The sequence below is a fragment of the Hirundo rustica genome, chromosome 2 (assembly GCF_015227805.2).
Source record: "Hirundo rustica isolate bHirRus1 chromosome 2, bHirRus1.pri.v3, whole genome shotgun sequence".
Taxonomy (NCBI): Eukaryota; Metazoa; Chordata; class Aves; order Passeriformes; family Hirundinidae; genus Hirundo; species Hirundo rustica.
The window spans coordinates 36,571,214-36,598,887 of record NC_053451.1 but is presented as its reverse complement, the minus strand read 5'-3'; the positions used below and the strand labels follow the sequence as shown (position 1 = coordinate 36,598,887).

The 27,674-nt window shown below is 39.1% G+C and overlaps 1 protein-coding gene across 6 annotated transcripts; it reads right to left on the bottom strand.

The window, feature by feature from the left end:
- Nucleotides 1–1,496: 1,496 nt before the first annotated feature.
- LOC120748587 (Putative N-acetylated-alpha-linked acidic dipeptidase) lies at nucleotides 1,497–27,275 on the bottom strand. Of its 6 annotated transcripts, none has more exons than XM_040055166.2 (20): nucleotides 27,125–27,252; nucleotides 26,701–26,816; nucleotides 25,653–25,761; nucleotides 22,524–22,710; nucleotides 21,633–21,734; nucleotides 19,926–20,051; nucleotides 17,913–18,099; nucleotides 16,697–16,790; nucleotides 15,328–15,426; nucleotides 13,605–13,690; nucleotides 12,483–12,602; nucleotides 11,070–11,152; nucleotides 10,740–10,803; nucleotides 10,160–10,227; nucleotides 8,071–8,162; nucleotides 7,171–7,261; nucleotides 6,109–6,373; nucleotides 5,196–5,277; nucleotides 3,849–3,941; nucleotides 1,497–2,842 (listed from the first exon to the last, which is right to left on the bottom strand). In XM_040055166.2, the coding sequence occupies exons 3-20, from the start codon at nucleotides 25,706–25,708 to the stop codon at nucleotides 2,653–2,655; spliced, it is 2,085 nt and encodes a 694-aa protein (XP_039911100.1). In that variant the 5' UTR covers nucleotides 25,709–25,761; nucleotides 26,701–26,816; nucleotides 27,125–27,252; the 3' UTR covers nucleotides 1,497–2,652. The 6 variants fall into 6 exon arrangements, 5 of the variants coding, with proteins under 5 accessions (XP_039911100.1, XP_039911099.1, XP_039911097.1 ...); XM_040055165.2 differs by lacking the exon at nucleotides 26,701–26,816 and adding an exon at nucleotides 26,098–26,227 and having other exon boundaries at nucleotides 27,125–27,177; XM_040055163.2 differs by lacking the exon at nucleotides 26,701–26,816 and having other exon boundaries at nucleotides 27,125–27,275.
- Nucleotides 27,276–27,674: the final 399 nt, after the last annotated feature.

The window sequence follows — 27,674 nt, the reverse complement described above, 5'->3', positions numbered from 1 at the left end:
TAGATGTTGATTCTTTGAGTTGGAGTCTTTCTTATCCTGAGCTTCAGGAGACCATTATCAGATTCCAACAGAAAGTTTACACTGCTGGCAGCTGACAAGAGCAGCTTGCAAACTTTGACCTTTTCTTCCACAAGAGGAATGTAAGGCTGAGAGAGTAAAGGATTGAACGCAGGGACTGTGCACTTCACCTAAAGGCTATTTCTCCTCATCCTGTTGCACATGTCCTTAGAAGAAGTCCCCCTCCAGCCTTCTTTATGCCCTTTAGGTACTGGAAGGTGGTCTGAGGTCTCCAGGCAGCCTTCTTTTCTCCAGGCTGAACAGCCCCAGCACTCTCAGCAGCGGTGCTCCAGGCCTGTGATTCTAGTTCTTCTCTAGATTCCTGACATCAGGTCATTCTTACACTGGGGACCCAGAGCTGGACACAGCACTGCAGGTGGGGTCTCACGAGAGCAGACCAGAGGGATGGAATCCCCTCCCTCAGCCTGATGGTCACACTTCTCTTGGTGAAGCCCAGGATTCAGCTGGGTTTCTGGACTGCAAATGCACTTTGCCAGGTCACTATGAGCTTCTCATCCACGAACACCTCCAAGTCTTTCTCCTCAGGACTAGACTCAATCCATTCTCTGCCCAGCCTGGATTTGTGCTTGGAATTTCGCTGACCCAGCTGCAGCACCTGGCACTCGGCCCCGTTGAACTTCATGAGGTTCACACAAACCCTATGTCTCCAGCTTGTAGCCAACAGGAAAGAAAAAATTTCTGTTCTTGCATACTGTTCCCTGCAGTGATTAGGGAACAGGCAACAGATGTTTTTTTTAATGGGTGTTGATGGTAGTTTAAGAGTGTAACTACTTCTGTATTTTGTGTAGTCCTGGGCCAGGACATTGTATATTATCTGCTAACTATTGACAAAAAGTGCCTGAATTAAGCTTAAATGAAATAATGCTATGTTTAGGCCAGAGATTAAAAAATTATGTCTTCTAGACTGAAAGAAAAAGTTGCTGAAGCAGCATACAGATCACATAGGGACAGATCTCCACAATTTTGGAGTTTGGCATTTCAGCTTATCCTCCTCAGCAATAGAAAAATACAGTTATTGCATCCACTGGTCAACAGGAGCTGTTTATTGCTGACCTTCTCTGCATGGTGGATTTGGCTTATCATTGTCCCAGCTGCTGCAGACAAAATTGTCTAGGATAAGATAACTAAACTAACCTGGCTAATTTTTTTCAGAGTTGGATTAGACAGTCATGATGAATTCTCCACTGGTAGAAGTGGGGCAGTGGAGAGGACAGCAGTGACAAAACAAAGTCAGCAATGTCTCCTGTCAGCACAGGATTTGGGGGAAGACATTGTTTTACTCCAATCAGTTTCATAAAAAATATGAAAATAACTGGGCAGTAACTATGGGTATAAGAGCATTTCCATTATCTGGTAAAATAGATTATTTTGTCAGAAAGACAAGCAGTCAAGCAAAATAATGACTTAATTATAGCAACTTGTCTAAAAGATTTTACTGTGAAGTGCAGAAAAATTTATTATTAAATGAAGCCTCATGGAAAAGAAAATAATATGCCATGGCACTGAAAACCATCAGATCACAGGACAGTAGTTTAAGACATGGTAGAGGCCTCAGCTAACATGGCACATCAAATCACACAAAATATTAGCTGTATAAGAGGTTAGTAATAGTCCAGTGGCAAAATTTCAGATGAAGGGATCTGATTTTGAGTCTTCTCTGTCTGATCTTGGTTGTCCCACGGTCCATCATAAGAGTAAGCAGCATATGATAATCAAACATAGACTCTGCAAAAATGGTAATAATCTGGTAACCTTTCAAACTAAGGACATGATAAATTTTATTTGCTTCTGTCTTCATATTAAAAATAATTCTATAGGAATAAGGCATAGCAAGGGGAGATTTTGGTTAAAAGAATAACAATAGGTCATCTTGAAAGACGTTTTGTGGGATGACTATGTCTGACAAGATGTATTGCTTTGTCTTTATTCCAGTGACTAAAAACTTCTTGCTTAAATTTATTTGCAAACAGCTGCAAGGTTCAGCATGTGAGGAAGAGAATGTCATGGATGAATATTCTGGGCTGGCTGCCCAAAACTTGTTATGATTATTATACATGCTGCACACGGTATGTGACAGTTTTCCCATCTCCATATCCATCTCAGTCTTTGTGAAAAAGGAGGGCTGAGAGGTCTGTCTTGAGGTAAAATTATCCAAACCCAGGGTAAATAACAAAAAGGCAACACCAAAATTAGTAACTGATAGAAAAAATGAAATTAATTCTGTTTTCCTGAAGAACTATGGAGATCACTATGATAATCAAGCTAGAAAAATTCAAAACTCTGAAAATAAATCCAGTGGTCAGCAATTCTTAAAATACAAAGCTGAGAGAAAACCAGAAACATTATCAGTCTCAATTCAGTCTCAAATCTAAATTCTGAGCTCTCAGAATGGAGCACATTACCTTGTTAACATTACTAAATGAATCCCACCTGTGTATATTATTTGCAAAGACCAAAATTTTTTTGATTTTTTCATTCTTTGTCATAATCCTCCTAGTGTTTTCAAATGCTCCATTTTTAAGGCTTCTGCAAACTGTCACATTTAGTCTTCATTGACGACTATATTGTTCATATTTAGGCTACTTCTTTCAGTGTTCCTGCTGCTGCCTGCACAGTGAAGGCGGCAATGGAAATCTGCCTCTTCACTTCTTCCCAGGCTTCCTGTTGATCACCTTTGCTTCCGATGTCAAACATGGCATCATAGATTCCTGGGAAGGATTCTCCTGCATATTTGTTGTGGCTGCTTGGAGCAAAGATAATATGTCTGTAGGGAAGTTGAGGGGAAAAAAATAACAATATTATGCATTAGGAATATAAACCATAATATTTTGTGTTTTATACGCCAGCTGTAAACACTTGACACTGAAGATGTAAATAAATAAGATTATTGCAGCAATAGTAGCTAAAGTCTATGAAGAAAAAAAGTAATATAAGCTACATTATGCCATATGATTTCCACAGCCTTATAGCTACTTGAGATAAAGTTAACTAAAGTATTTTCCTTTCTCTCAGCTTAGATGAAATGATTTTTAAAAAAACAGCGCTTTTTTCTCACAGATACACACAGTCTCCAACAGATACAGGTATGCTTTGATGTAGGAAAGACTTTAAACAAGAGAATCTTCTCAACAGATTTTTAACCTTGAGCTATGAGAGGTAAAAAGATTTCAGATCTAAATTTCTCCTTCTGAAGTAAAGTTTTTAGTGGAGAGATTGCTGTTCTGAATTATGCAGATTGGTAGAAGGACCAAAAAAACTGGACTTGATTCACTGCCTCTTAAATAAGAATTACTTCTTGAACTGGATGAGAGGACCACTGAATTCCTTCCCTGCTGTTTCAGTACTGCCCTCCACACTACATTTGCTAGCATGGCTGTGGCTCTTAAAATTGATCAAATTGTAGGTACTTCAATTATACACTATTTCACTTTCAAATAATAACTTCCTGAAGTTCCAGGAGACTCTTACACCTACAATTAAAATTATTTTAAATTACTCCAGGGCTAAACATTTACATCTGTTTAGAAGCATAATCAAACCAAGAGAAATTATCTGAATAGGATTCCAACAGGAATCTTTCTCATTCTGTATAGTGTATCACACTGAAGTTTTCTCCAATGCCGTTTCCCCTTTCCTATCTTATTCCTCCTGTCTCATGTACTTTTGCTGTGTTGAGTAAAATCATTATAACTCAATTTAAAGACTAATAAATCTTAAAAGAATTTTCGTAACGTACTCCAGGAGGAAAGTGAAAAGTAATCCTTTCTTACCTATAGAATGGCCTGCCAGGTAATCCAAGAGGGTCGATGAAAGCCCTTTCTAGAAACATGAGCTGATCATTTAGTGATCTGACAGCAAGCAGGCTAAAAAAAGAAAAAAGGGAATATGTTGAATATGTTAACTGCAGTGTGTTTGACCTACTCTTATCCCAGCATACACATCTGGATTTATTAAGGACAGTAGATCTGTGATGTTGAACGTAGCCCACAAAAGATAGCCCATGTCAGCTAACCTGCATAACAGAATTACGCTGATCTGTGCTGTGACAGTCATAACTGGAAAGTCTCTTAAAGCTATTTTTAAAGGCCAAGTGATAGAGTCAAAATACAGCATTTCAGGTATTTTCTCTCATGTTTTCTCTCATCTCATGCCTTTATTTCCTTTTCATGAGGATGCTTAGGGAGACTATTTCCTTCTTTCGTACAACAGTTTTCTAAGGACCCTCTTTTCCTGAAAGCCAGCTAGCCATAAATTACTTCAAAAAAACTGCATTTGTTTTTATGTAAAAGTACAACACATCAGAAAAAGGAACCCTGTGATGTTACAAGCCTTTTTTGAGCCATCTGAGAATTCTGTTTTTCTGATGGTAGATTTTAAATTCCCTAGAGCAGACCATCTGTGTCTGTGTGCTTTTAATAGTCCTGGCCATACTATTGATGCTTAAAAAATAAAAGAACTGTGACAAGGTTATACAGAATACGTGTGGGCTTGGTGGTTTACATCCAAAGTAACTTGTAGACCTTCAAAGGCATTCACCAATAAAAAACGTTAAAATTTATATCACAGTAAAACTGGAGTAAGTCTACTACCATTAAGGAAATTTTTTCAAGTTTACAGTGCTGTAAACAGAAACTGGTTGGTTGAATGAAAGCATAGATTTAGGCCATCCATCAATAAAGCCATTTTGAAAATGTCACATACATGTCATATGTCATAAATGTCATTTTTTGCATAAGAGATTACTGTTATCTCCTTTGTCTGAAAGTTGCTGCCATTAAAAGGATGGCTTTTATCCTCAGTTAGTGTTCCATAAGGGTAAGCATATGGCTAAATTAGATTCTTCCCAAGAAATGGAACATACATATATGTATATACAAAAGGAAGTTTGGCTTGTCATTCTGGGCATGGCCTGCAAAGAATAAATTAAGAATTAAGTCAAGTGCAATCTAGGCCTTTTGGCATAGGTGGTGCATAGAATTTCCTGAAAGCTCATTAAAAAGCTTGCCACAACTACACTCTTTTTTTCTATTAAGTGTCAGCAAGTGAAAACGAAGCCCTCTTGAGCTCAGAGGACTATATGGAGTATTTGACTAGAAGAAAAAAAGATTTGAACTTACTTATTGATATCTATTTGTTGCAGTCTCTCATGAAAGCTAGCAGCAACTTCTGTAAAATTCTTCACAGCTGAAAATAGAGCATCTGGAGGGAGCAGGAGGAAAATATTTAACTTCAAATTCTGAAGATATCATTTAACAAATCAAATTCTTCAATTAAAGCTCTATCTTCCACTGTGATCATGATCATGAACTGTTAAAAGTCTCACTGAAGGAAAAGATGACCCCATATTCCTACATTAAAAAATATGTAATTCTGTGTGAAAATCTCTCATAGAAGCAATAGCAGTAAGTATTGTTGAGAATATTGTTTACTATTTGCTACGTGAAGAATGTACAGAAATATCAAACACCGGATCGTGGAACCAGAACCAGACTGTTCAGGTAGGTCTGACATTTTATAAATCCCAGCAACCTATGTTTTACTGTTACATCCCTCCACACGGAGTTTTGAGAAAGACTGAGAACAGGGGTGTGTGGGGGGGTGTGTGTGTGTGTACACACATGCACATGTACCCGGTACTGGCCATTAGCACCCAAATCCTAAACTGAATATTCTATAATGTTGCTAATTAAAAAAATGTTTCACACAGAATTATCCAACATGATGAACTGCAAAACAGTGTGATTTTTTTTTTTAAGGAAACATGACAATGATACATTGCTGTCAATAATGGCCAATCATACACAGGTCAAAGCACATACAACTCTAAGCGTTAGCTTTATTTGGCAGTGGCATAGGTCCCACACAGGCATGCTAGTGACAAAATACTTCCATTTCAAATTAATGGAGGGTATTGCTTTATTAGCTGTTCATACAGCTCAAGGTAAATACCAGGCTGTGACTAAGACATCCATTAATATAAGGCACCGTTAGCATTAACAGAGGAGGAATGTGATGAAAGACTGTACGTACCAAAGGACACGTTGTATGTTGCCAGCTCCTCTTCGTGATTCCTTGACAAATTATAGATGATGTGAGCATAGTTGCTCACAGCTGATGCATAATCTCTACAGTCAAAAGGAAGCACAACTGAGTTGGCCAATTCGAACACCAGCCCTCCCCGTACCTTAGCTACTGTCAGATGATTCTTGAAAGTGGGATCATAAAACTGTTCCACAATTTCATACGTTTCATAGACACTGTGGTAAACTGGATAGCTGCTGTATTTTTCTACGTTCTGAAACACAGGAAATGAAGCCAAAACAAAACCATTATTCAGCTATGTCTATTTCTATTTTTGAGAACTTTTGCTGTGGGATTCAAGGCAGGGTAAACTCTAAGTGTTCAGGTCACACTAATCCTGTGTAGCTGCTATAGACAGTTGAAGAAGAACTGGTCAGTAGTGGCTCTCTTAGACACTACCCAGTGTTGAGATGAATGGTCATTTGGAGAAATCTCTCTCCACTGACCACATACATAGCCCTAATAAGGTAGCTATGCACAGACATTTAACTCTCAGTTGGGTAAATCCAGGTGAGATTGGACTACTTCTCTTGCATGGACTCAATAATCATTTGTGTCCTTGGATATTCCTTCCTTTTCAAGAGGAAATGACCACATTGAATAGTCTGCTCCTTGAACATTTCTCAGTTAATCTCTTCTCACAGCATGCTCCAGAGCCCAACCCATATTTTCAAGAAAACACAAACCATTTTGAATTCTAAGCTTTGTAAAGTGTTACAAATCATGCAAAAGTCACCATAAGCTACTCAGAAGCCTTTGTCAGCCATAGGTAATTTTGAGCACATCGGTTTACTCTGAGCAAAAGTCATTTTGTCTAAGTGACAAGAAGTTGAAAATTCTTGTTTATTTTATATTTGTGTTGAGGTAGCACATAGAGTTGCAGTAATTAGACACCACTCTGACACACTGAACTGTACTGTCCTAAAAATCTGGAAGTCTAAATGGCTCCTTTACAGGTGATTTTATTCAGGCAATTACAAGGGAGACCAAACTACAAAGACACAGGCTTACCCAATTTTTACTGTAACGTGCTCTGCCTGAAGCGATGCCAAGACGTTGAAAAAATGCTTCAAAGTCATTGCCAGAACCCAGTTTATTTATTCTTTAAACAAGAAAGAGGAAAATGCCTTGAGTGACAATACTTAAGGTATAATTTTAGTTTGCTTCCAAGTATACCAAGTTATTTCTTCAGCAGTCAGTCACTATTTTCCTAGTGTGCTCTTTTTTGTCAATACACCATGAACTCCCTCTGACCCCTGCATTACCTGCACCTCATCAATTGCATTCTCGTAGGAGCAAAGTCACTCCTCTCAGGGTCACAGATATCCAGCTCTCAAGAGGAGAATGTACCTCACTGTGTTTTTATCACTGACAAGAACCAATGACCTTCCTCCTGCTGAACTTCCACTATCCCAAGGTCTCAACTCAGAGAAATCAGTGCAGCAGTATCAGTGTAGCTTCATGGAATAAAATAATTTTTGAAATTCTGTAGAAACCCCTTGGTAAATTTGAAAGACAATGTTGTAAAATCATGCCTGGTGTGCTCCCCAGTCACCCAAACTCAGAGGCCTTCCTGAAGACTGGAAAAAAATGTAAAGAAAAGCTGTTGGGTTAACATCTTGCGTAATTGCCACTGGCTTGTGCGTACTACCCTTATTTGTTTAAACCTCTATAAACGAAACGAACGTATTTCATAGATAAAGCCTCTTGTCCATCTACAAAGCCAGGTTCACAAACCTGTTGTACAGTTGTGTAACAGTTGCAATCGTTACAACTCTGGAATTTATACCAGGTGAGAATTACACCATTTCTCTTCAGGACTCAGATTTTCATATGAGTATTTCTTTAAAACACACACTCTAGAAGTTATAATAATGTTTGGTATGTAATTTGTTTGCTTTTGTAACTGACCTGGGGACCTCTTTATATTCACTTGATGGATTTTTTTTATACCAGCTGTCATAAAGAGATTTTCCTTCAAACCCTTCATCAGGACTTGGTATCTAGAAAAAAGACAAAGGGTAAAAATTTAAATGTTACCAAGCAACAAGTCAGCAACCTGTCATCAAACCAAGCCTATGGCTTAGGGTAATGAGTAAGTCATCTTAAACCTCTCAACCTTTCTACATTTTTCATTTTAACACTTCAAATGCATGGCATTTTCCAGAAGAACAGTTTATTTCTGAAAAAATAGGTCAACTTAGATGGAAGAAAACACAAGGAAAGCAAAACATTGCAAGCCAATATTTAAATTCTGATATTTCTTTATGAGATTTTCAGCCATTTAATCTAAATATTTAAAAGAGAAATCCTTCACAAAATCAAAACATTTTGCTTTACTTTGGCAGAAGATTTCAATTTTGTCTTAATTTAATTCAAAACTGTTTCTACCTTGTTTTAGTTAACAAAAAATATGTTTATGGATGCAGAAGCAACTTTAAAAGGGCAAAGTGCACAGTATCTGGTGTTTATGTCATCATAGATGCTAGAGTTATACAAATCACAATCATTCTAAAGTTCATTCCTACCACTGACTAATTTGGAGGTAACTGAGCATCTTACACACTGTGGATGTTTCTTCATCTTTCCTTTATATTGGTGGACTGCTGAGGTTTTATTATTTTGAATATATTAAAGATTATTAATAGATATTCCATTATTAATCTATCTTTTATCTGAGAATTACTCCACAATAGGAATCAAATTAAAACTAAATTATTTGGGATTTTGTCCATGAAGGAAATTGTCCATGGGACAGAACTATCAGCATGAAAACTTTACCACATATTAACTCTGGATGGGATCACATGGGACATGCTTCCTCATCAGCATTCTCTTCAGATATCAGCTACCAACAAGCTGTGCTTAAATGCATTCATTAGCCTTTGCTTCCCAGCTTGACGAAGGGTTACAGAAGCATTTTTACTGGTATTTAGGCCAAGATTTTAATGATGGCTCTTGGTGTCCAAACTGAGACTCTGCTGACCTGATTTCCTCACAGTTCTGAACACCTTCACTTAGCACAGGTTACCATGGGAACTGCAGGTGATCAACTCTTCTTGAGTTCAGGACAGAAGTCTCTTTATCTGGGTACCCACTTTTAACAGAGTTATATTTTATTTGCTGTCTTTTAATTGCCAGAAAATGATTATACTAATTTACTGTTTGTCCTTTACTTTTGCACCAGTCTAATGCCAGCATCCAAGAGATAATAAATTATCAAATTTATCAAATGACTGAATACATAAAGCAGATAAAGCAGACAAAGTAAATTCACAGAATATATGCAGTAGTTGAATGTACATTACATTGGCATCTAAAACATATGCAAAAACTAATTAAATGTTCACTCTTTAATACAATTAAACAGAAAAAACAAACAAACAAACAAGCCCCCCAGAAATAAAATGCCATCCTCTAAGACCCACTCCCAAAGCAAGGAACATACTACATCTAAGACGGTGTGGCTATTTCCTGAGAAAGGTCACTACCTCTCAATTTTGTGTGCCACACTAATGTGTGAGAGCATCATGGTCAGAGAAAGAATTACTAACTAATCAGGGTACACTGAAGCTGAGCACATTGACCAAAACTGTCACATCACACCAAAACAACATGGTAGCCACCCTCATTTCTTCCCCTGCCAAAAGGGAGTCAGAGTCTCCTCCTACCACAGGCGTTCTAGTAGTTGATCTGGGCAGCCAGGTATATGCTTGTTTGTGTCCCCTGGTTCACAGCATGTTTTTATACTTCTGTTCTTAGAAGGAATGTTTTCACAGGAGGAGTGGAAAAATCCCCTAATGCTGAATAGTTAAAAAATTAATGGTATAAGGTGGGAATCTCCTTATCTGCTCTGGGAAAAAGCTCCAGTTCCTTAGCTATTGACCTAAAAGGGGTACTGCAGCCAGAAAAGAGAGATCTGACACCATTTTTTTACAGACAGACCCCATCAAGTAAGTGAACACCAAACATATCGGCTAAAAATTTCAAGTGATATTACCTTTTTAGTCAGACTGTAAACCAGACTGTACATCAGTGGTGTGCAATCCACCCGCAGTGTGTAGTTTCCTGAAAAAACATGAAAAACTATTTATCTGAAGAAGGAAGTTCCCTCAGCTGAAACTTCATGCTGTTATTTATTAATAAGAAAGGGACTAGGGAGCTACACTCTTTATGAGGAGTAAGCTGAGAGGAGTCTTCCTATGATCTTCTCAGTGCACTTTATAGGTTAGGATGAATTAGAGCCCAGCTTTTGAAGCAAGTCTTAAGAGCTTTTCTTATGTCCCCATGATTATTATGCACATTATAAGAGAAGAAGCTAACTCTCTAGAATTGCCACAGAATTCAAGGCACAACACTCCTTGTCTCTCTTATGACCTCCCAAACAGTGTAGCTGCTATAAAGGACTTTTTCCCTGAAACAACACAAATGTCTGAAGGATACTTTATAATTCCAAGCCACAGTTTCTCCCCATATTAATTTCTGAATTATCACATTGAAGGTCTCATGAATCTCCAAGACAAAATCCCTCCCAGTCATACCATCACTATCCCTATAAAACACCAGTTATATTCATTTACCTTCAACAGAAGAATCTGCATTGATATAAGCCACTCCCCGTGCTTGCAATACTTTGGCATTTTCCTACGAGAAAGAAAAAATGGAAGAAAATGCTGATAAACTTTATTTCCTTCAGAACTATCTTCCTATTCACAAAAGAAACACCTGTTTCAGAGAAGGATACCATATACTGCAAGGAGCTAGAGATTCTTGGTAGCTCAAAAGGAAACTCAGTGGAGAGAATGTGTGTCTAAGTAAAAGAGGTGGGGAGGAAGAAGTGCTTCTTTCTAGTGCAGATTCGCAAAGAGCAGCTACCACGCAGATTTCTTTTTGAGCACTCTTGGGTTTACCTCAGCCCACTCTGTTGATCCTAACAAGCCAAATTCCTCTGCATCCCAGCTCGCAAATATCACTGTTCTCCTTGGTCTCCATCCTGAAATGAAAGACCATGAAAATTGTATTACAAAAGTAAAGGCTGGTTGTTACATGACTAATGTGAAAACACATGGCAGTTTTGGGGGGCTCATCTTTTACCATGTTCTGTGGGGAAAGAGATATACATAAGACTTTAGTAACCTTATCTAAGAATCATTTGCTGTTGTAGCAATCTCACCTCTGCTTCAATATTGGGCCAAATAACGTATTTCGCCTTTCACCTTTAAATGCAAGAAAATTTTCTAGAATCTAAAACTCTGATCAAGGAAAAATAATGTAATGTGCACATATTCTTGAAAGAAGACTTTTCTAATCCTCTTGCTCTCTTAAGTTTAGTATACATTGTATATCAGTGTCTATTCTGACAGAAAAGTGGCATATTTTCATATCTATTACAGAATTTCTTTGACCTGTCTTTCAAATGCCAGATTTTAAAACCTAAGCAAATCCCTGTAAATTTGACAGATCACCTTCAAAAGAAAAATCTTTCACTTGAAGTCCTCCAGTCAATTTAAACCCAGGCCAAATAGAACAGGCTCTATTGCCTGCCCTGACGCTGATCTCAGCCCAAAGTTTTCTTTGAAGCTACTGGAACCTTTTTATCTTTTACTCCCTTTCCTTTTTAATTTTTTTTTCCCATTTGCACTGCAGAGAACTTCCTCTGATATTCAGTTACTGGGAAAAAAATAGAAATAAAACTAAATGCCAATAGGTTTTATGTGTAACAGGCAGGCAAAGAACAATTCTCTAGCACAGCATTTATGTCAGAGCTTCTCTCCATGGGATGTCAGATAGGGAGACAGCATTTGCTCTGACATCAACAGAAACTTGGTGCAGTTGACATTTGTTCCTCTATTCTAATGCAAGTAGGCATGAGGTATTTTTAACCATTACCTCCTACTATGTTTGCACAGCTCATTCTCAGCATTACACTGACATCCTTCACTTATTCTTGAGTATGCCTCCAAGCTACAGACAAGTGCTGAGAAGGCTCTCAGTGTGGCCCTGATAAAGTCTCTATCAGTCCACCACTGTGTCACTATTATAATGCCGCTGACATATCCAGTCTGACCAGCCTCAAATACAGAGCAGTCAATTGCACCTAAATGTCCTGTTTATTTCAGCATCCCCTGTTTTGTTTTGTTTCCCTCTAGGTGTACTGTCTCTTGAGCAGAAGTACATCACATACAGCAACGTGCACAGCAGTGTGTTTATTCAAGACATCAGTGAGATACACTTTTTTAATATCAAGCATATGTTTAAATACCATGGAAATCAATGGGCACTGCTGAGAGCAGCTACTCTGATGTGCTTTATTCTTTCATTACCTCTCTTTTTCAATTTTCCAAAGCTCCTCACAATCTCGTGAACCACAGCTGCTCCACTCTGAGGATCAATGCCACCAAATACCCATGAGTCACGGTGGCCTCCCAGGATAACATATCTGTCTAGAGAAATTAATTTTGGAGGTTTACTTAGGAATACTTTTTTCCTGACACAGAGATGTTAACTTGAAGTAATTTCTAATTTTACACATATGTTATCAAGCGACAGAGATTAATAGTTTATAATAGACATGATAGAAAGGAAAAAAAGTTTAAAATTTCTGAAGACATTTTTTTTGTATTTTCAGTCACTGTTGAAGAATTTGTCAAACTAGTAAATGGATCCCACAAGACCTAAAACCTCAAACTCCATGTTGTAAGTTCTATTATTAAATATACTACAGATTTCCTCTAAAGATGGAAGCATTTTTCCGTACTTCACAACAGTGTGTTTCATGGTGAAGCTGATCCCACTAATTATATCTGTACAGCACAGAAATTCACAACATTGTGAATTCATGTGCTGAATGTAGTATTTCTCTGGATATATATAATCAATCACAAAAAGGGTTGTCCAAATCATGACAGAGATATGATTATGGAGATAAAATTCAGACTAGGTTTCTGTGCTATTTTAATATGGTTAACATTTGTGTTTTAGGCAAAAGGAAAGTGCTGCAGTTAGACGATAAATGATATTATCATCATTCTAGGGATGTCTATTTATCTGGTTTTTTAGAGTATAAAATCACACTGGTTACAAGAGACTGTAAGGCAGACAAAAAGTCAATAATGGTGGATATAGTGTTTTCCAGTGGAACACAAAATCCATTCCCATGTCTCTTAGGGGAGAATATCCACTTAAAAATATTCTTTCAATTGTAAAGTTACTTGCCTGAAGACAAATATTTCCATCTTAGTTATGACTCCCCCTTGAAAATCAGCATTTACAGTGAAAGTGCTGACATATCCTGAAGCATACGAAAGCCAGTGCAAATGCCATCTCAAACATCATGCAATACAATATTTCAGATAAAACTATAATCCTCATGCCCCCCCCGTAACCATGAAGCACATGGAGAGGTCACTGCTCACTCAGATTATGCTGAAGGCAAATGATTTTACCTGGTTCTACTGTGCCTCTGATGGTACCAATCACATTGTAAATTCTTCTTACTTCATTGTTGCTATGAATGTGCATTTTCACCTTTCTATTGTATTGGGAAGAAAATACAAAGAGAAAATCCATCAGATTAGATAACCAAACATCTTGACACCTTTCCAAAGTGTACAATATAAATGACAAGGAAACCATATTTTGACCAAATTCATCTCCTGTTAAACCACAGCAAATCTGAAAACATTAGTGTATTTTTTTTCTGAATTTATACTTGCACAAATGAGAACATTATTTAGCCCTTGACAGCTGTGTAATATTGCAGATGTCAGTAAGATTTATACAGATAACGGGATCATAATTACAAAGATCTTTTGCTAGCAGCTAGTTTTTAAATTTGAAATAGTGAAAGAAAAATAGAAAGCATCTAATGTTAAAAAGGTAAATAGTTCTAATCTTCTGCAGTTTGGTGCAAATCAGAACTGACTCCATGTCACAGTTTCACCCCAGGCAGCAACCAAGCCCCACTCCCCCACTAGCAGTGAAAGAAATTTGGAGGGTAAAAAGTAGAAAATTCATGGGTTGACATAAAGACAATATTACATAAAGTAAAAGCCAAGAAAATAAGCAGAGCAAAACTGTTCAACAATTTCCAAAAGAGCAGAGCCCCATCACATGTAGCGGTGACTTGGGAAAGCAAACACCATCACTCCAGATGTCTCCCCTTTCCTCCTTTCTTCCACTTTATGTACTGAGCATGAGCATGCTGTCAGATGGTTTGGAATATCCCTTTGGTCAGCTGGGCTCACCTGTCCTGGCTGTGCCTCCTCACAGCCTCCCAAGCAGCCCCACTCTCCCACCACTGTGGCATCACAAAAAGCAGAAAAGGCCTTGGTTCTTTGTGAGCCCTGCTCAGCAATAGCAAAAACATTTCTATATTATCAACCCTGTGTTCATGACAAATGAAAAACAGCCTCATACCAGCCACTGTGAAGAAAATTAACTCTACCCCAGCCAAAACAAGAACATTCCAGCACAGTCTATACTACAGCAGCACCTCAGGCAGCAGAAAATCAGACAATCTGAGCTGTGTCAAGTGATTTTTCTGCACATCGAGTTGTTTATCTGTACCACAGTTGAAGGTGTAACAACTCAACCCCAAGGGTTCATATAAAGTTCAGTATCAACAATTATATAAACAGCTCATATGAAGTCAGTACATTGTACAAGGACAACAGTGAAACACATAGATTTTAGTCCTAAACTGCAATTACTAATTCAGTTAAAAACAATCTGAAGCAGTAAAACTTACATTGTAGCTTAAGCTCTTTTTCTGGAAAAGCTGAGTGGAAAAACTGCTTATATGAAGAAGTTAAATTCTGCTTTATATAAATCAATAGGTAAGACCAGCTGGATTCACATGAATTTAAAAAGAAAACAAAAGGTAAGGAAAAAAAAAAAATCACTCTCAATGAATAGTTGAATACTTTTCAAATGAAACTGGTTCAAGACCTGCTGGAAACTAAAGCAAGTAGGTCATATCCATCCAATCAAGACATAACTTACTAATGCTTTTCACAGAGTGTATTTCAGCCAAGAAAATAGCCAAAATCAAAGGAAATATGTAAATAAATCCAGCTACTAAACCCAGCTACCTTTGGTCAAACTCTTATTTGTCTACCTGATTTTTCCCTGATCCCAAGAACACTCTCCTAAGGGAACAAAACTGACCTTGTAGAATAATTTTCTGTAAAACCAGGACCAACGTTGTAAGATACATTCAAATTTCCTTTCCAGCTACTATCAGGCGGTGCCTGTCCTCCCATATTACTGTTATGGGGAGAAAAAAAAAAAAATCATTATCAATTACAGATCTCTTACAACAGCACCCAACAAATGAGGAACCAGAAAACACAGTTTGCTAGGTCCCATGCAAACACAAATCAGTGTTGATCTTTGTTTTAGACAATTTATACCACAAGCTTTGGCAGGAGAATAATCTGGAGTTTTAGCTACACTAATACTAGTAAATTATCACAGAGCCATAATCCTGGGAATACAGATCAGCTTGGAGTGGTCTATAGCTACCCTGGAAGACAGTGTTGGTCAAAAGGTTTTGCATATAAACTGTCTTTTGTAAATGGTCCCTGGAACATTCTACTGCCTTGAACTGCATTTGCATTTGAATTAGCAGAGAGCAACTTGAGCCATCTCAACACTTTAACAGCACAGGTTTTATGGTGCCTGTCCTGCACAGGTTTAATCTTGTAGCATAGACAGCTGATGTCTGTCAAAGATGGCTAAAGTAGAGAAGCATGATCAGTCACATCATCCTTTCTGGTTCCATTGCCAAAAGTGTCATGTTTTTCCTGTTAACACAACTGGAATTGCAGTAATTCAGTGGATTATTCCTTGAAGGTCTTTTATTTTTGACATGAACTTCTGAGATACAAAGAAAGTATGCTGGATGTTCTGGTTCTTAGGAAACAAAATTTATTTATTGTAAATGAAAGCATGTCTTTTACTGTAAATACATAGTTCAGTCAAGCTTTATTCCACAGAACACTTCAACATGTCTTCAGGCTCTGAGTAAATTGTTTATATAAAAATATGATAACAGGAATAAAAAGATGCTATGGATTCTCAAAACAAAAGTGAAAACAAGGATCCAGTATTTTTTAAGGATTTAGGTTCCATATTATTATTAAAACCAAGTTCTAGCATTATTTAATACTTATTGAACAGAAATGTCTGGCTACATTATATTTATACATAAACAGTAATGACAGTGGATAAAAGAGGTTTTTTTAACCTATATCTTTATAATTATGAGCAGTTATCCTGATTACAGTGATAACTATAAAGTTTTAAAGAAAAGAAAATTTGGAGACGTATTACAAACTACCTTTTCCACATACCTCACAGGTAACAATAGATACCACACTTACCTCCTACAGATTCCTAATGAGAAACAAACATATTATTTCAACAGCTACAGGAGAAGCAGAGTTCAAAAGAATTTCTATTCTCTTTTCAAATACTCTCATAACTTCCAAAAAAACAATCTGCTAAAAATACTTCATGTCTCCCATGCACTTACCTCAGTAATGACTCGGCATCATGATAGCCAATAGGATGAACCGGAATTTTTGGGAGACCTACACCACTGGTTTTGTCTAATCGGTACATGTATTCTGAAAGCAGAAGACAGATATTTTCATATTTACAAGTCTCAGAAGGAAGCTGTACATTCATAGCACAGTCTTAACACTGGAGTCAGGAATAATCATTTCGCTTTCCCGGAAGCTGAGCTGACATCTTCCCAGTAATTTTATTCTTTGTGCTTTATCAACATGTTTTTAGAGAGACACTAATCAAGGTTCTCCCATAGTGTTTGCAGTCATGCATTTAAAGATGGATGGAAATTTTAAAATTATTTGTTCATTTCTTTGTGTTGAAATACTTTTACACAGAAATACTTCTCTTCAAGCTACACATAAAGAACAAGAGCAAAGAAGGAGCCCATAGTGTGATGCTTGGAACATTCAGCTGTGAACTAAAAAAAAATTCCAGTTGATAAAGAGATGCAGATAAAATCTTATACACTGGACTACTGAATATTCTGGGTTGCTGTTTTTGCATACAAAACAAAACCTAGGTTTTGTTCCGACAAAGCTCAAATACAAGTAATTTTTTTTTTTTTTACAAATCTTAATCTTCATGACATGGACAAAAAAACATACAGAATAGTTTCTTCCTTGATACAGCATTCACAGGGACCCTTTGTGATTGAGGAAGACTGGGATTCGTCTGTGTGATCACTGACTCTAGCATGAGGAACCAGAAATTTTCTTCATGGTCTTCTCTGCCATGCTGCTGTTTTGAACATGTATCCCCTTCCAGCACAAGTTCTGCTGCCCGGAGGCAACACTGCCCATCACGTAGGGACTACTTTTCTTGAGGTGATTGCCTCTTAGTTATAGTGGCCCAAATGCTGGCATAAATAGTTCTTCATGAATTTCAATCAAAATGATCTGGTTTAGTTGCTAAACGAAACAGCTTAGGCACAATGCAAGCAGCTGAGGAAGCCTAAGGCGAAGGTGATGAATACAGATCAGCACTCCAGGGCTCCCCTAATATCCTCTCACTTTCTCTTATGCACCACTTACAGAAGTGCCTTACTGCAGTGAAACCTGGAGCTGCCTCTTTTAACAACAAAGACTAAGAAAGAAAGTTTGTTGTTATATGGGAGAAAACATCCTTTGCCCTCTCCTGATACCAGACCCTCAGAGAAAGCCTTCTCCAGAGTCACTCACCTTTTGCAGGATAACCTGGAGTCAGAGGATCCCCTGCCCCATTCAGGTTTAATACATTCCCACGCTGGGCTCCTCCACCTGGAAGGTTCCAGCCATTTGGATAAGGATCTACTCCAGGTGCGCAGTAGTCAGCAGGGTCAGAGTACAGAATAATTCCCTTGGCACCTGCCAATTCAGCATTCTTCACCTGCAAAGCACATCTCCTGTCCCTATCCAATCCTTTATAGCTTGACCCCAGATTTCAAGGGGCAAGAGAAAGTATAAATTACAGTGATTTTTCCTCAGGGTCTTTTACAGTCTTTGGGATAAGTCAAGGGGCCAAAACTGTCTCATAATTTCCTGAAAAAATATATATGCAGATACCAGGTTTTGTATGAAAGTAAAAGGTTTGCTGTTGCTTTGACTTTGGAAAACATCCTCCACAGTATTGCTACATAATCTGAGTTTGCATTCTGTCACCCAGATCAATACAATCAGCTGACTATTGAAATGTACACCAACAGAAAAAAATGTGTCACATGAATGCAACAGTATTTTTCAGGTAGTCTTGTACTTACCTTATTTACCTAAATGATCTCTGAACGTATCTCAGGATCTGGTCTATAAAGGAAGATTATAACTGGAGAGCTTGAAAGTGCCTCTGGCTATGAACAAGACTAACTCCAGAGAGCCACATTTTAGGCTCATTACGGCAGAAGGACTGACCTGCATGCTGTTTGAAAAGTGTTCTTGTGTGACTTTATTGTTGTATAATATATATCATTCTGACATCCCAATCTGGTTTGCTACTAGATATGACAGTGATGGATAGTGACAGAATGACAACTAATCCTCAACAGTTTTAAATTTGGGCATTTTAACTCAGAAATATCGTAGCTTTTTTCCTTTCCTTTTTTTTTTTTTTTTTTTTTTTTTTAAGGAAATACAGTAGTTTCCTTCATCCCTTCATCCTCTATCCTATTTTTGCACACCATTAGGAAGCTGAAAAACTTTCAGTACAGTTCTCCAGGTTTTATATAGGCTACCGAATTCTTCAGTATATAAGCAGTCATTAGAAATACTACTGTAAGAATGAGGATATGCTTTGTGTAAATGAGGGCATATCTTTTCCAAAACACAGGAAAATTGCCTCTCTAGATACTAGTAACTCTGAGATAATTGTGTTTTATTTTAAGGAAAGAGTCCTAGACGATGATACCTTCTTCAATTTTTAAGTCTTTTCCATTCAGGTAGTATCTTTAGGAGTGGTAAACAATTCTGATCCAGAATATGAGTTATATACCACTTTTCACTGGTGAAAATGATATGTATGTAAACCAGTGAGTTATCTATTTAAAAGCTTCACACAAGATTAATCAACAGCATATAATAAGAACTGGCATCCAGTGAATTCAGTGCTTGATACCCTTAGGTAACTGACAAATACAAATTATAGTCCCCTCAAATTAGGGTCAAAATAGTTGTTGTACAAGAGCCAAACATTCTTAAAATAGATGGTCTTGTTACATCTCTGTTGAGAAAATAACTTGAGTGTATGCCTGAAGTATGTACAGGATTATGTCCTTTCCTGTTACGTCATGGAAAGCTGCAAAAACTGTAGTTTAAAAATAAATTTATATGACAGAGGTGTTGAATAACCAAATACAGAATTGAAAATAATTTCCATACAGTTATAGTCTCTGTCTGATATACAGAAACTGTTATAAGAAACAAAATATAGACATGGTAAAGAACAGCTGAACCAACAGGGAAGAACAATCGAGTTCAGAATTAGAGTGCATGACACTCTAGTAGTGATAGTTTGGAACAATTTACAGAATGCAAATGAATATTAAAATATGGAACATTTTTCAACTGACTTACTTTTATCTTAGAAATACTAAAGTATCTTTTCTGAACACAGGTCTATGCAAACTCAGTTACTTTAAAATCTCCAGAACACCTTAGGGATGTGTTTCAGTCTCTTGAAAACACCAAAGGGCAGAACAGTTGATTTTTATACACAGGGATTACCTTATTTCCTCTGAAGATCTTCCCATATCTGGCAATAACAATCTTTCCTGCACAGTTGATTCCCATCTCACGTTCTAATGTGAAGAAGTCCTCGGTGCGGCCATAATTCACATACACCAACTCACCCTGAGAGAAAGAGGCAGGACTTGAAACAGTAATGTCAAAGAGCATGTTGAAAGGAGTACGTGATCTAGTAAGATAATAATGGTTTTTAACATAAAATTCTTGGCCTGCAAGAACTCAGAAGAGCCTTGGCCCCACTGAGTATTCCCACTGAGGAGCTTTATACCTGCTCCCTCCTGTGCTATTTGCAGTACAGATGCAGACAACAGCTCACTGGAGAACACTCCTGCTAACAGCACTACATAAGTACCTGGAGATCTTGTCAAAATATTATGTGATAAGGTGAAAATAAGCATCAGATTTTGAAAAGACAACCTTGTCTTTAGGTATTGTTTTCATTGGAAACAAAGATTTTATCTTGAATTAAAATAAGACAATTTCCTAAAGAAGGAAGCGGAAGCTTTTTAAACATGTTTCATCATTTCCCATATCCCATCACCTACTGTAGTTCTCCACAAACCAAACAAAGCAGTGTCGTTATTGTGCCTTTCTTTGGTGATAGTTCTGATAAAAGGTCAAAACTCATTAATTTTATGTTACACTATGTCCCAAAATTCCCACTGCAATTCTTGGAACACTCAAAGCTCTCATGTCCCAGGATACAGATTATCTGCCTGGTTCTCCAGCTTTGAGCGTCTGAGGCAAACAAATACAGTATTCCTTTTGTTCTCTGGACTTGAACAGCTTATTAACAAACATCACAAAGTACATGACTCAGATATAGTACTGAGCTGTGTGAGTAGAAGTCTTAGCATGTTTCCAGATGGAACTCTAATGCAGAGCCTGGAACAGGGTTCTGTCAACCTAAATTATTCTACATATAGACAGGAAAGATAATGAGAACAACACCAAGAAATTCTAATTTAACAAAATATTAATTAAAACCCCTAATGATCATAGAACAGAAAACTCCTGTTACACAGCCCAGCTATATCAAAAAAGCTGATATCATCTGTATAACAAGACACGAAGGATTAGTGTTAAATTCAGATCACAGCAACGCCTTTATCATCAGCTAGAAATGCTAGCAAAAGCTTTTCAAGCATACTCAACACTGGGCAGCTATACCTGTCAGTGTGAGCCTTGGGCAAGCACCATCTTGAAAAGCGAGGCTGTTCATTTGGCTGGGTAAATGTAACAATGTAACAGTCTACTTGTTCACCAAGATGGAAAACAATGGTGCATAGTTACAGAAATGTCTGGGGAAGTTTACAGGTGCTGATATTAAAGATTTATTACTATAGTTTTTAAGGGAAAGGAAAACTAAAATCCAGCTCTGACTCAAACCAGAGGAAAAAATTAAACATTTATATGACTGCTCAGTTTGAACATTGTTTCGCCACAACAATCCCAAGAACATCGAAGCCAGGTCGTGTTTTCTACTGGTGATAAGTTGGGTTTTGAACTAAAGCTTAAGGAATTTCAAATTATTCTGTATTGCTCTCTGATATTCCGTGCAATGCTACAGTAAACTATGGTATTCCATCTTTTCCATTTCTATTATTTCTATTTCTGTCTCCATTTCTTTTCCTTCTTCTCTTCCTATCTCTATTTCTCTTACTATGTAACATTCTACAATCTTACCTCAGGCATTCCTTGGGGTGAAAAGGCACTGTAGGGTGGCACCACATCTCTAACCGCCTCATATCCTGGAGGAGGAGGTTCAGACAATGATGTGTTGAAAACCTAATGGGAAAGGAGAAAAGGAATAAGGTAAACAAGGCAACATGGAAAAGAAATACTTTTTATTCACAAGCACATTTAACATGCATTTGCAATCTAAAGGACTCTGGTTTGAGAATTCTAACTAAGAAGTGACCAAAGTCTTAGCAAGCACTGGGTATCCTTTTCAGCAGGCATGTTCAATGTGTGAACTTACAAATCCCATCTCCACTCTTCACAGAGAATCCTGCATAAACGAACACAGAGTTCCTTGAAGTGGTCAGGGTACAGCAGATAAGAACAGGTTAGATGACAGGGGTAAAAATGCTTGCAATTCTGTTCAGCTGAAGCTTCTACGTGCACTTCAGCCAGTATGTAATGAACTCATTCCCCTTGTGACAGCACATCTTGAGACCTAAATTCTAATCTTCCAGAAACTGCATATAGCAGATTCATCAATACTGTACAATGAATCAAGGCAAAGAATGGTGCTGACCAGGCTTTCTTACCTCTTTCTAAATAACAGAGTAATTTTCAAACAGTTGAATAACATGAAGTATTTCTCTTACATAATTGTTTTTCAATCCATATGTCAGGATGCCGTATGAATCAGGGCAAATATCAGTATTCCTAACACATATATTATGAAACAAAGGTGGAAAATATGGAAGCAAACTGGAATCCCTGATTTCCATGAGCTTTGTGCCAGGCCCCACACCATTAAGTGAACAGAGGACAGTTTTCCCTCACAGCTTTCCCAGGTGTATGAAAGTGATTTTGTTCCCTGGTTGGAAAAACTGGTGGTTTTTGTACCTCATTGCCATGCTCATCAATTATTGAGATGTAGTTGGGCTTAGTGTCATCAGGGTAAGAGAGCAAGACATCATAATGAACCAACTGAACTGAATCCAAACCAAATTTCTCCCATTCAGCTTGGACTTGCTGTGCCAGATGCATATTTTCCTTTGTTCCTGCTAGGTGAGGAAGCTGTGTAAAATTGCTAGAGAAAAGGAAGAAATAAGTAGGGTCAGGCATTGAAGGTCATAACCAGAACTCTTCTTAGCCTAGCTGGAAATAAACCTCATAGAGATGTTTAGATATACTCAGGCTAAATAAGGACCAAGACTTCTCTGCATCTATGTATTTTTATGTTGTACACATAAACTGAGATGAAGGGTTTCAGGCTGTCCTGATCTCGCACAGGTATTTAAATCTTGGTTAGCAAGAATGGTGTGGTGACTCCAGCTATGGGGTCTTGTCCTTTCTTTACTCCTTGTCTTCTGAGCCACAGTAGACCTATGCACTCCTATGCACAGTAAACCTTATAATTGTAAAGTGATAAAATAACTTAGTACAATTATTTTTGTGCATTCAGTTTAGAAATGTGCATAATTGCTCTGATCCTTACTTTTATTTAACTAGATATTCTCCTTGAATCCCACAATTTAAATTATTTTGGCACAAATACTGGCTTATCTAAAATTTCTCTCCTAGTGTGCCTTGTTGGCAAGTAAAAGAGAGTGGGTTCTGAGTACCATATAAACAAGGAACAGAAAAACTCAACAGTTTGTGACTTAAAAGTCATGCCAGCATGAATAACAAACAGTGAAGGAGAGTATAAATAATGAACAGCCCATTGTCTGAAAAAAAAAAAAAAAAAAGATTTGTCCAGACCATAGTGAAAGCACAGTTGTGAAGCCAGTTGAAAAAACCCTCAGTTGAATGAGGCTGTCATCATGATGTCCTCATTCTATCATATGACCATGCCAAAGAATCATGTGTGGCACCAGCTGGTGTTAATGAAGGAAGTTGTAAGCTTTGATAACAAAGGGGTGTGAGATTAGGGAAAACTTAAAATTCTGGAGTTCAAATAAGAGCAAAGCCATCAAAGAAAGCCACTTTGAAAAAACTGTACACTGAATAGAATAGAATAGAATAGAATAGAATAGAATAGAATAGAATAGAATAGAATAGAATAGAATAGGTTTGCTTGTAAGGGATCTACAACAATCATCTTGTCCCCTGACCAATTCAGGGCTGACCAAGTTAAAGCATGTTGTTAAGGGCATTGTCCAAATGTCTCTTGAACAACGACAAGCTTGGACCACCTCTCTGGAATGCCTGTTTCAAGTCTGAACATCCTCTTGGTAAAGAAATGCTTCCTCATGTCCAGTCTGAACTTCCTCTGGTGCAGCTTTGAACTTTTCCTACATATCCTATCACTGGATACCAGGGAGATAAAATGAGCACCTCTCTTGCCACATCCCCTCCTTAGGAAGCTGTAGGGAGCAATGAGTTTGCCCCTCAGCCTCCTTTTCTCCAAACTAGACAAAATCCTTAGCAGCCAAATGATGCTGGATAAAACCATATTCCTCTGATCATGCCAAAAATCTAATACTGTATTAAAAGTCACTGTTATAGTGACAGCATAGTTTTCTGGATGACATATACTGAACCAAGAGCACACTAGTGTGTTATTGTGAGTGAGAATGGTTGTTTTCTATAGGAGTTCCAAGTGTTTAAGCATCACATTTTCCTGTACTACACTCCCATTTTATGGGAACCTTGTGTTTTTCTTCATTCTCTCTTCTAATCTGACTGTCTGTACTGATAGTTCTGAGCAGTGACTAAACATTGCTGCATTTCAGTGCAGGAGTGGCCACATGACAGTAAATGAGGTACAAGACTTTCTGCTTACACAGAGACAGGGACTTCAGAGGGCAGGAAGGTCCTTTCACAGAGCTGTTTAATAACAGTTGACTTTGCAGGAGCCAAAACACAGGTTAAGACTCTAAAAACTCCTAAATCTTTGGTTTTGAATGTGTATGTTATAGTGCAGTACACGACTGCTACGTAGTAGGGAGACCACACCTTCCAGCTAATTTATCTGCAATAGCTCATGGCAAATACACTTGAAATGAAACCAGTGGGATTGCCACAATCATATAAACTAAAATGGTCTTTTAGTAATTTAGTTTTGCACAAGTCCATGCTATGCAATCAGACTGGGAGTATGAGACAAATCCAAATTTGTTGATTATTCCTATAATAGCTGATGCTCTTTCTTTACACTGAAAGTAAACTCCTATCAATAAACTATGACTTGTGGCCTATTACTGACTGGAAAAAATATATGATTTTAAGAAATCCTAAGAGAAAAATGATCCATTTACAAGATCCCTAAAACAAACAGATCAAGTACTTGCAGTTAAAGCTTCTGAGTTACTAAAATAAAAATATTTATTACATAGATTAAATTTTAATAGACTTTAAAATATCTATATTTTCATGTTCTATTGAAATGGTCTTGAATTGTTTGAAGCATGACCAACAAGTCACAGAGGCGATTGTGTCCCTCTGCTCTGCTTCATGAGACTCCATTTGTGCTCAGCTTTGACAGCCAACACAAGAAGGACAGGGGCTTGATGGAACAAGCCCCAGAGGAGGCCATGGAAATGATCAGAGGGCTGGAGCATCTCTCCTGAGAAGAAGGGCTGAGAGAGTTGGGGTTGTTCAACCTGGAGAAGGTTCCAAGACCTTACAGCACTTTCCAGTATCTGAAGGGAGGTTACAAGAAGGCTTGAGAGGGGCCTTTTTCAAGGGCATGTAGTGACACAAGGGATAATGGCTTTAAACTGATAGAGGTCAGGTCTAGATTGGCTATTAGGAAGAAATATCTTACTGTGAGGGTGATGAGGCACTGGCACAGGTTTACCAGAGAAGCTGTGGATGCCCCATCCCTGGAAGTGTTCAAGGCCAGGTTGGACAGAGCTCTGAGCAACCTGGTCTGGTGGAAGGTGTTCCTGCCCCACGGCAGATGGGTTAGCACCAGAGAATTTTTAAGGTCAGTTCCAACAAATTCTATGATTCTGTGATCGTTGTGCTGGCTCTCACATGATCTCTTTTTTCTTGTCTGAACTGATTAGTCTACACACTGCTTACTAAAGAAACTGCTTGATGTTCTCCGCTTTCATTTCAGCCATAAATGCCGTCCTCATGTCCTCATGAGTACTCAGAGAAGTCTTCTTATCTGTAGGTTTTGCAAACCAGCCTGTACAACACATGAAAATACAAAAGCAAAAACATCAGAGCAATATTCCCATGACACACACCACTTCTCTCTTGTCTCACCACAAGATTTTCACTTTTTTACATTTTAGAACTGTTTTTATTTAGCACATATAAGCAGATACAATCTAATGCAGGCTGCAAATTGACGGCAGTGTTAGTCCCACAAATGGTAAGAGAACTTATTTGTCTGGGTAGATGTTGAGGGACATAAAATATTATCTTATATTTATTCATCAGTTATTTTCCTGTAGATGCTAAGGAGACTTAACTATCTTCCGTGAGCACCAGAACGTCACGCTGTCAGTTATATAGTTACCTCAATAATAAGGCAGCAGCTTTACAAAAAAATGCCCAGAAACACAGGCACGCTTTGTCAGGAACAGATGTCTTGTAACCCCCTTCTCACTCTCTGGTCTGTCTGGCTCCTTTCTGGAATCCTTCCCTTTCTGAGCAAGCAATACCAGAGTAAGTGATGAGAGGAACAGCTGGCTAGAAAGAAAAGTGTTCTTGACATCTGTTTTTAAGTCAGACTGGACAAGTTCAGTGCACGTACAGCAGCAGCTACATGGGTAGTGTGAATGAGAACCAGTGGGTTCAAGAGGGTAACAAGCTGGCAGCAGCGAGGCACTGGTTACTGGCACAGTGAAAGGCTTCACATGAGAGAGGAATTCAGTCGGGGCTTCCCAATGGCACCAATCCCAAGTACATACCAAACGGCATTGCAAAACACAAGTGGCTCTTCTGTTTTCCTTTCTTTTGTAAGCTGATCATGATTCATATGTGAAACCAAAAGGAAAGCAGGGAGAGGGAATCCCTTGCGGCAGAAACCCTCAGTCCTGCCTGCTTGGGACCAGAGCAGGTGAGACACCGAGAGTCTATTTCTCCCCTCCTGTCCGTGCCCCTCCAGCCCCACGTTTACCTTCCTGCCTCTGGCTGCGGCCGGTGCTGTTTCAAGGCAGCAGGGTCGAGGGGTATGTCTTTTGTCTCCTCACAGACCCAGCGCTCCTTTCCCTTGCCCACAGTACTATCTTACTCCTATTTACTTTAACAAAAAAGTAAATAGAAAAACAAGGCAAAGACACGAAAACCCTTCTCCTGCGGAGGAGCTGGGTATCCCAGAGAGGGTCAGTGACTGCACCCGCCCGGTGTCAAGGAAGGATGCACGGAGGGTGGCATCGGCCGGCTGAGCACGGACTCACCTCGGGCACCCTCGGCACAAACTCCCGGGCGCTGGAAACCCGCCCGCTTCTCCCCCCACCCCGGCCCTTCCTCGGCCCGGCTCCGAGCCACGTCCCCCGGCCGGACGAGCCCCCGATGCGAAGGAGGGTTAGTCTGCACTGTACCGATGAGGAACCCGAGGAGGAAGAGCCCCGCCGCTACTCCCAGGACGACAGCCCAGAAGCGGCCGCTGGCTGCCCTGGAGCCGGCCGACTCCGAGCGGGCCCCGAGCGAGGTCCACATGGCTGCGACCCGGCTGCCTCGCCGCCCGCAGCGCCCGCGGCTCCCGCCTGAGGCCGGCCGGGAGCGCCCGCCCTGCCCCGCCCCGCCCGGGTAAGGCCCTCCCGCCGCCGCGCCCGGCCCGGCCCGGCCCGGCCCCGCCTGCCGCCGCTGGATGGGCCCGGGGTCGGCTCCCGCTGTGCTCCCGCTGCCGCTCCACGCTGCCCACCTCCCCTCTGCCAGACCCCTGCGATATCCTGCTGCCCCGTGCTTCACAGAACCACAGAATCAAACAGGCTAGAAAACACCTCGGTGGTCGTCGAGCCCAGCCAGTGACCGAACACCAGCACATTAAAAAGGCCATGGCACCAAGTGCTACATCCAGTCCTTTCTTTAACACCTCCAAGGATGGTCACTCCACCACCTCCTCGGGCCCATTCCAATGCCTCATCACCC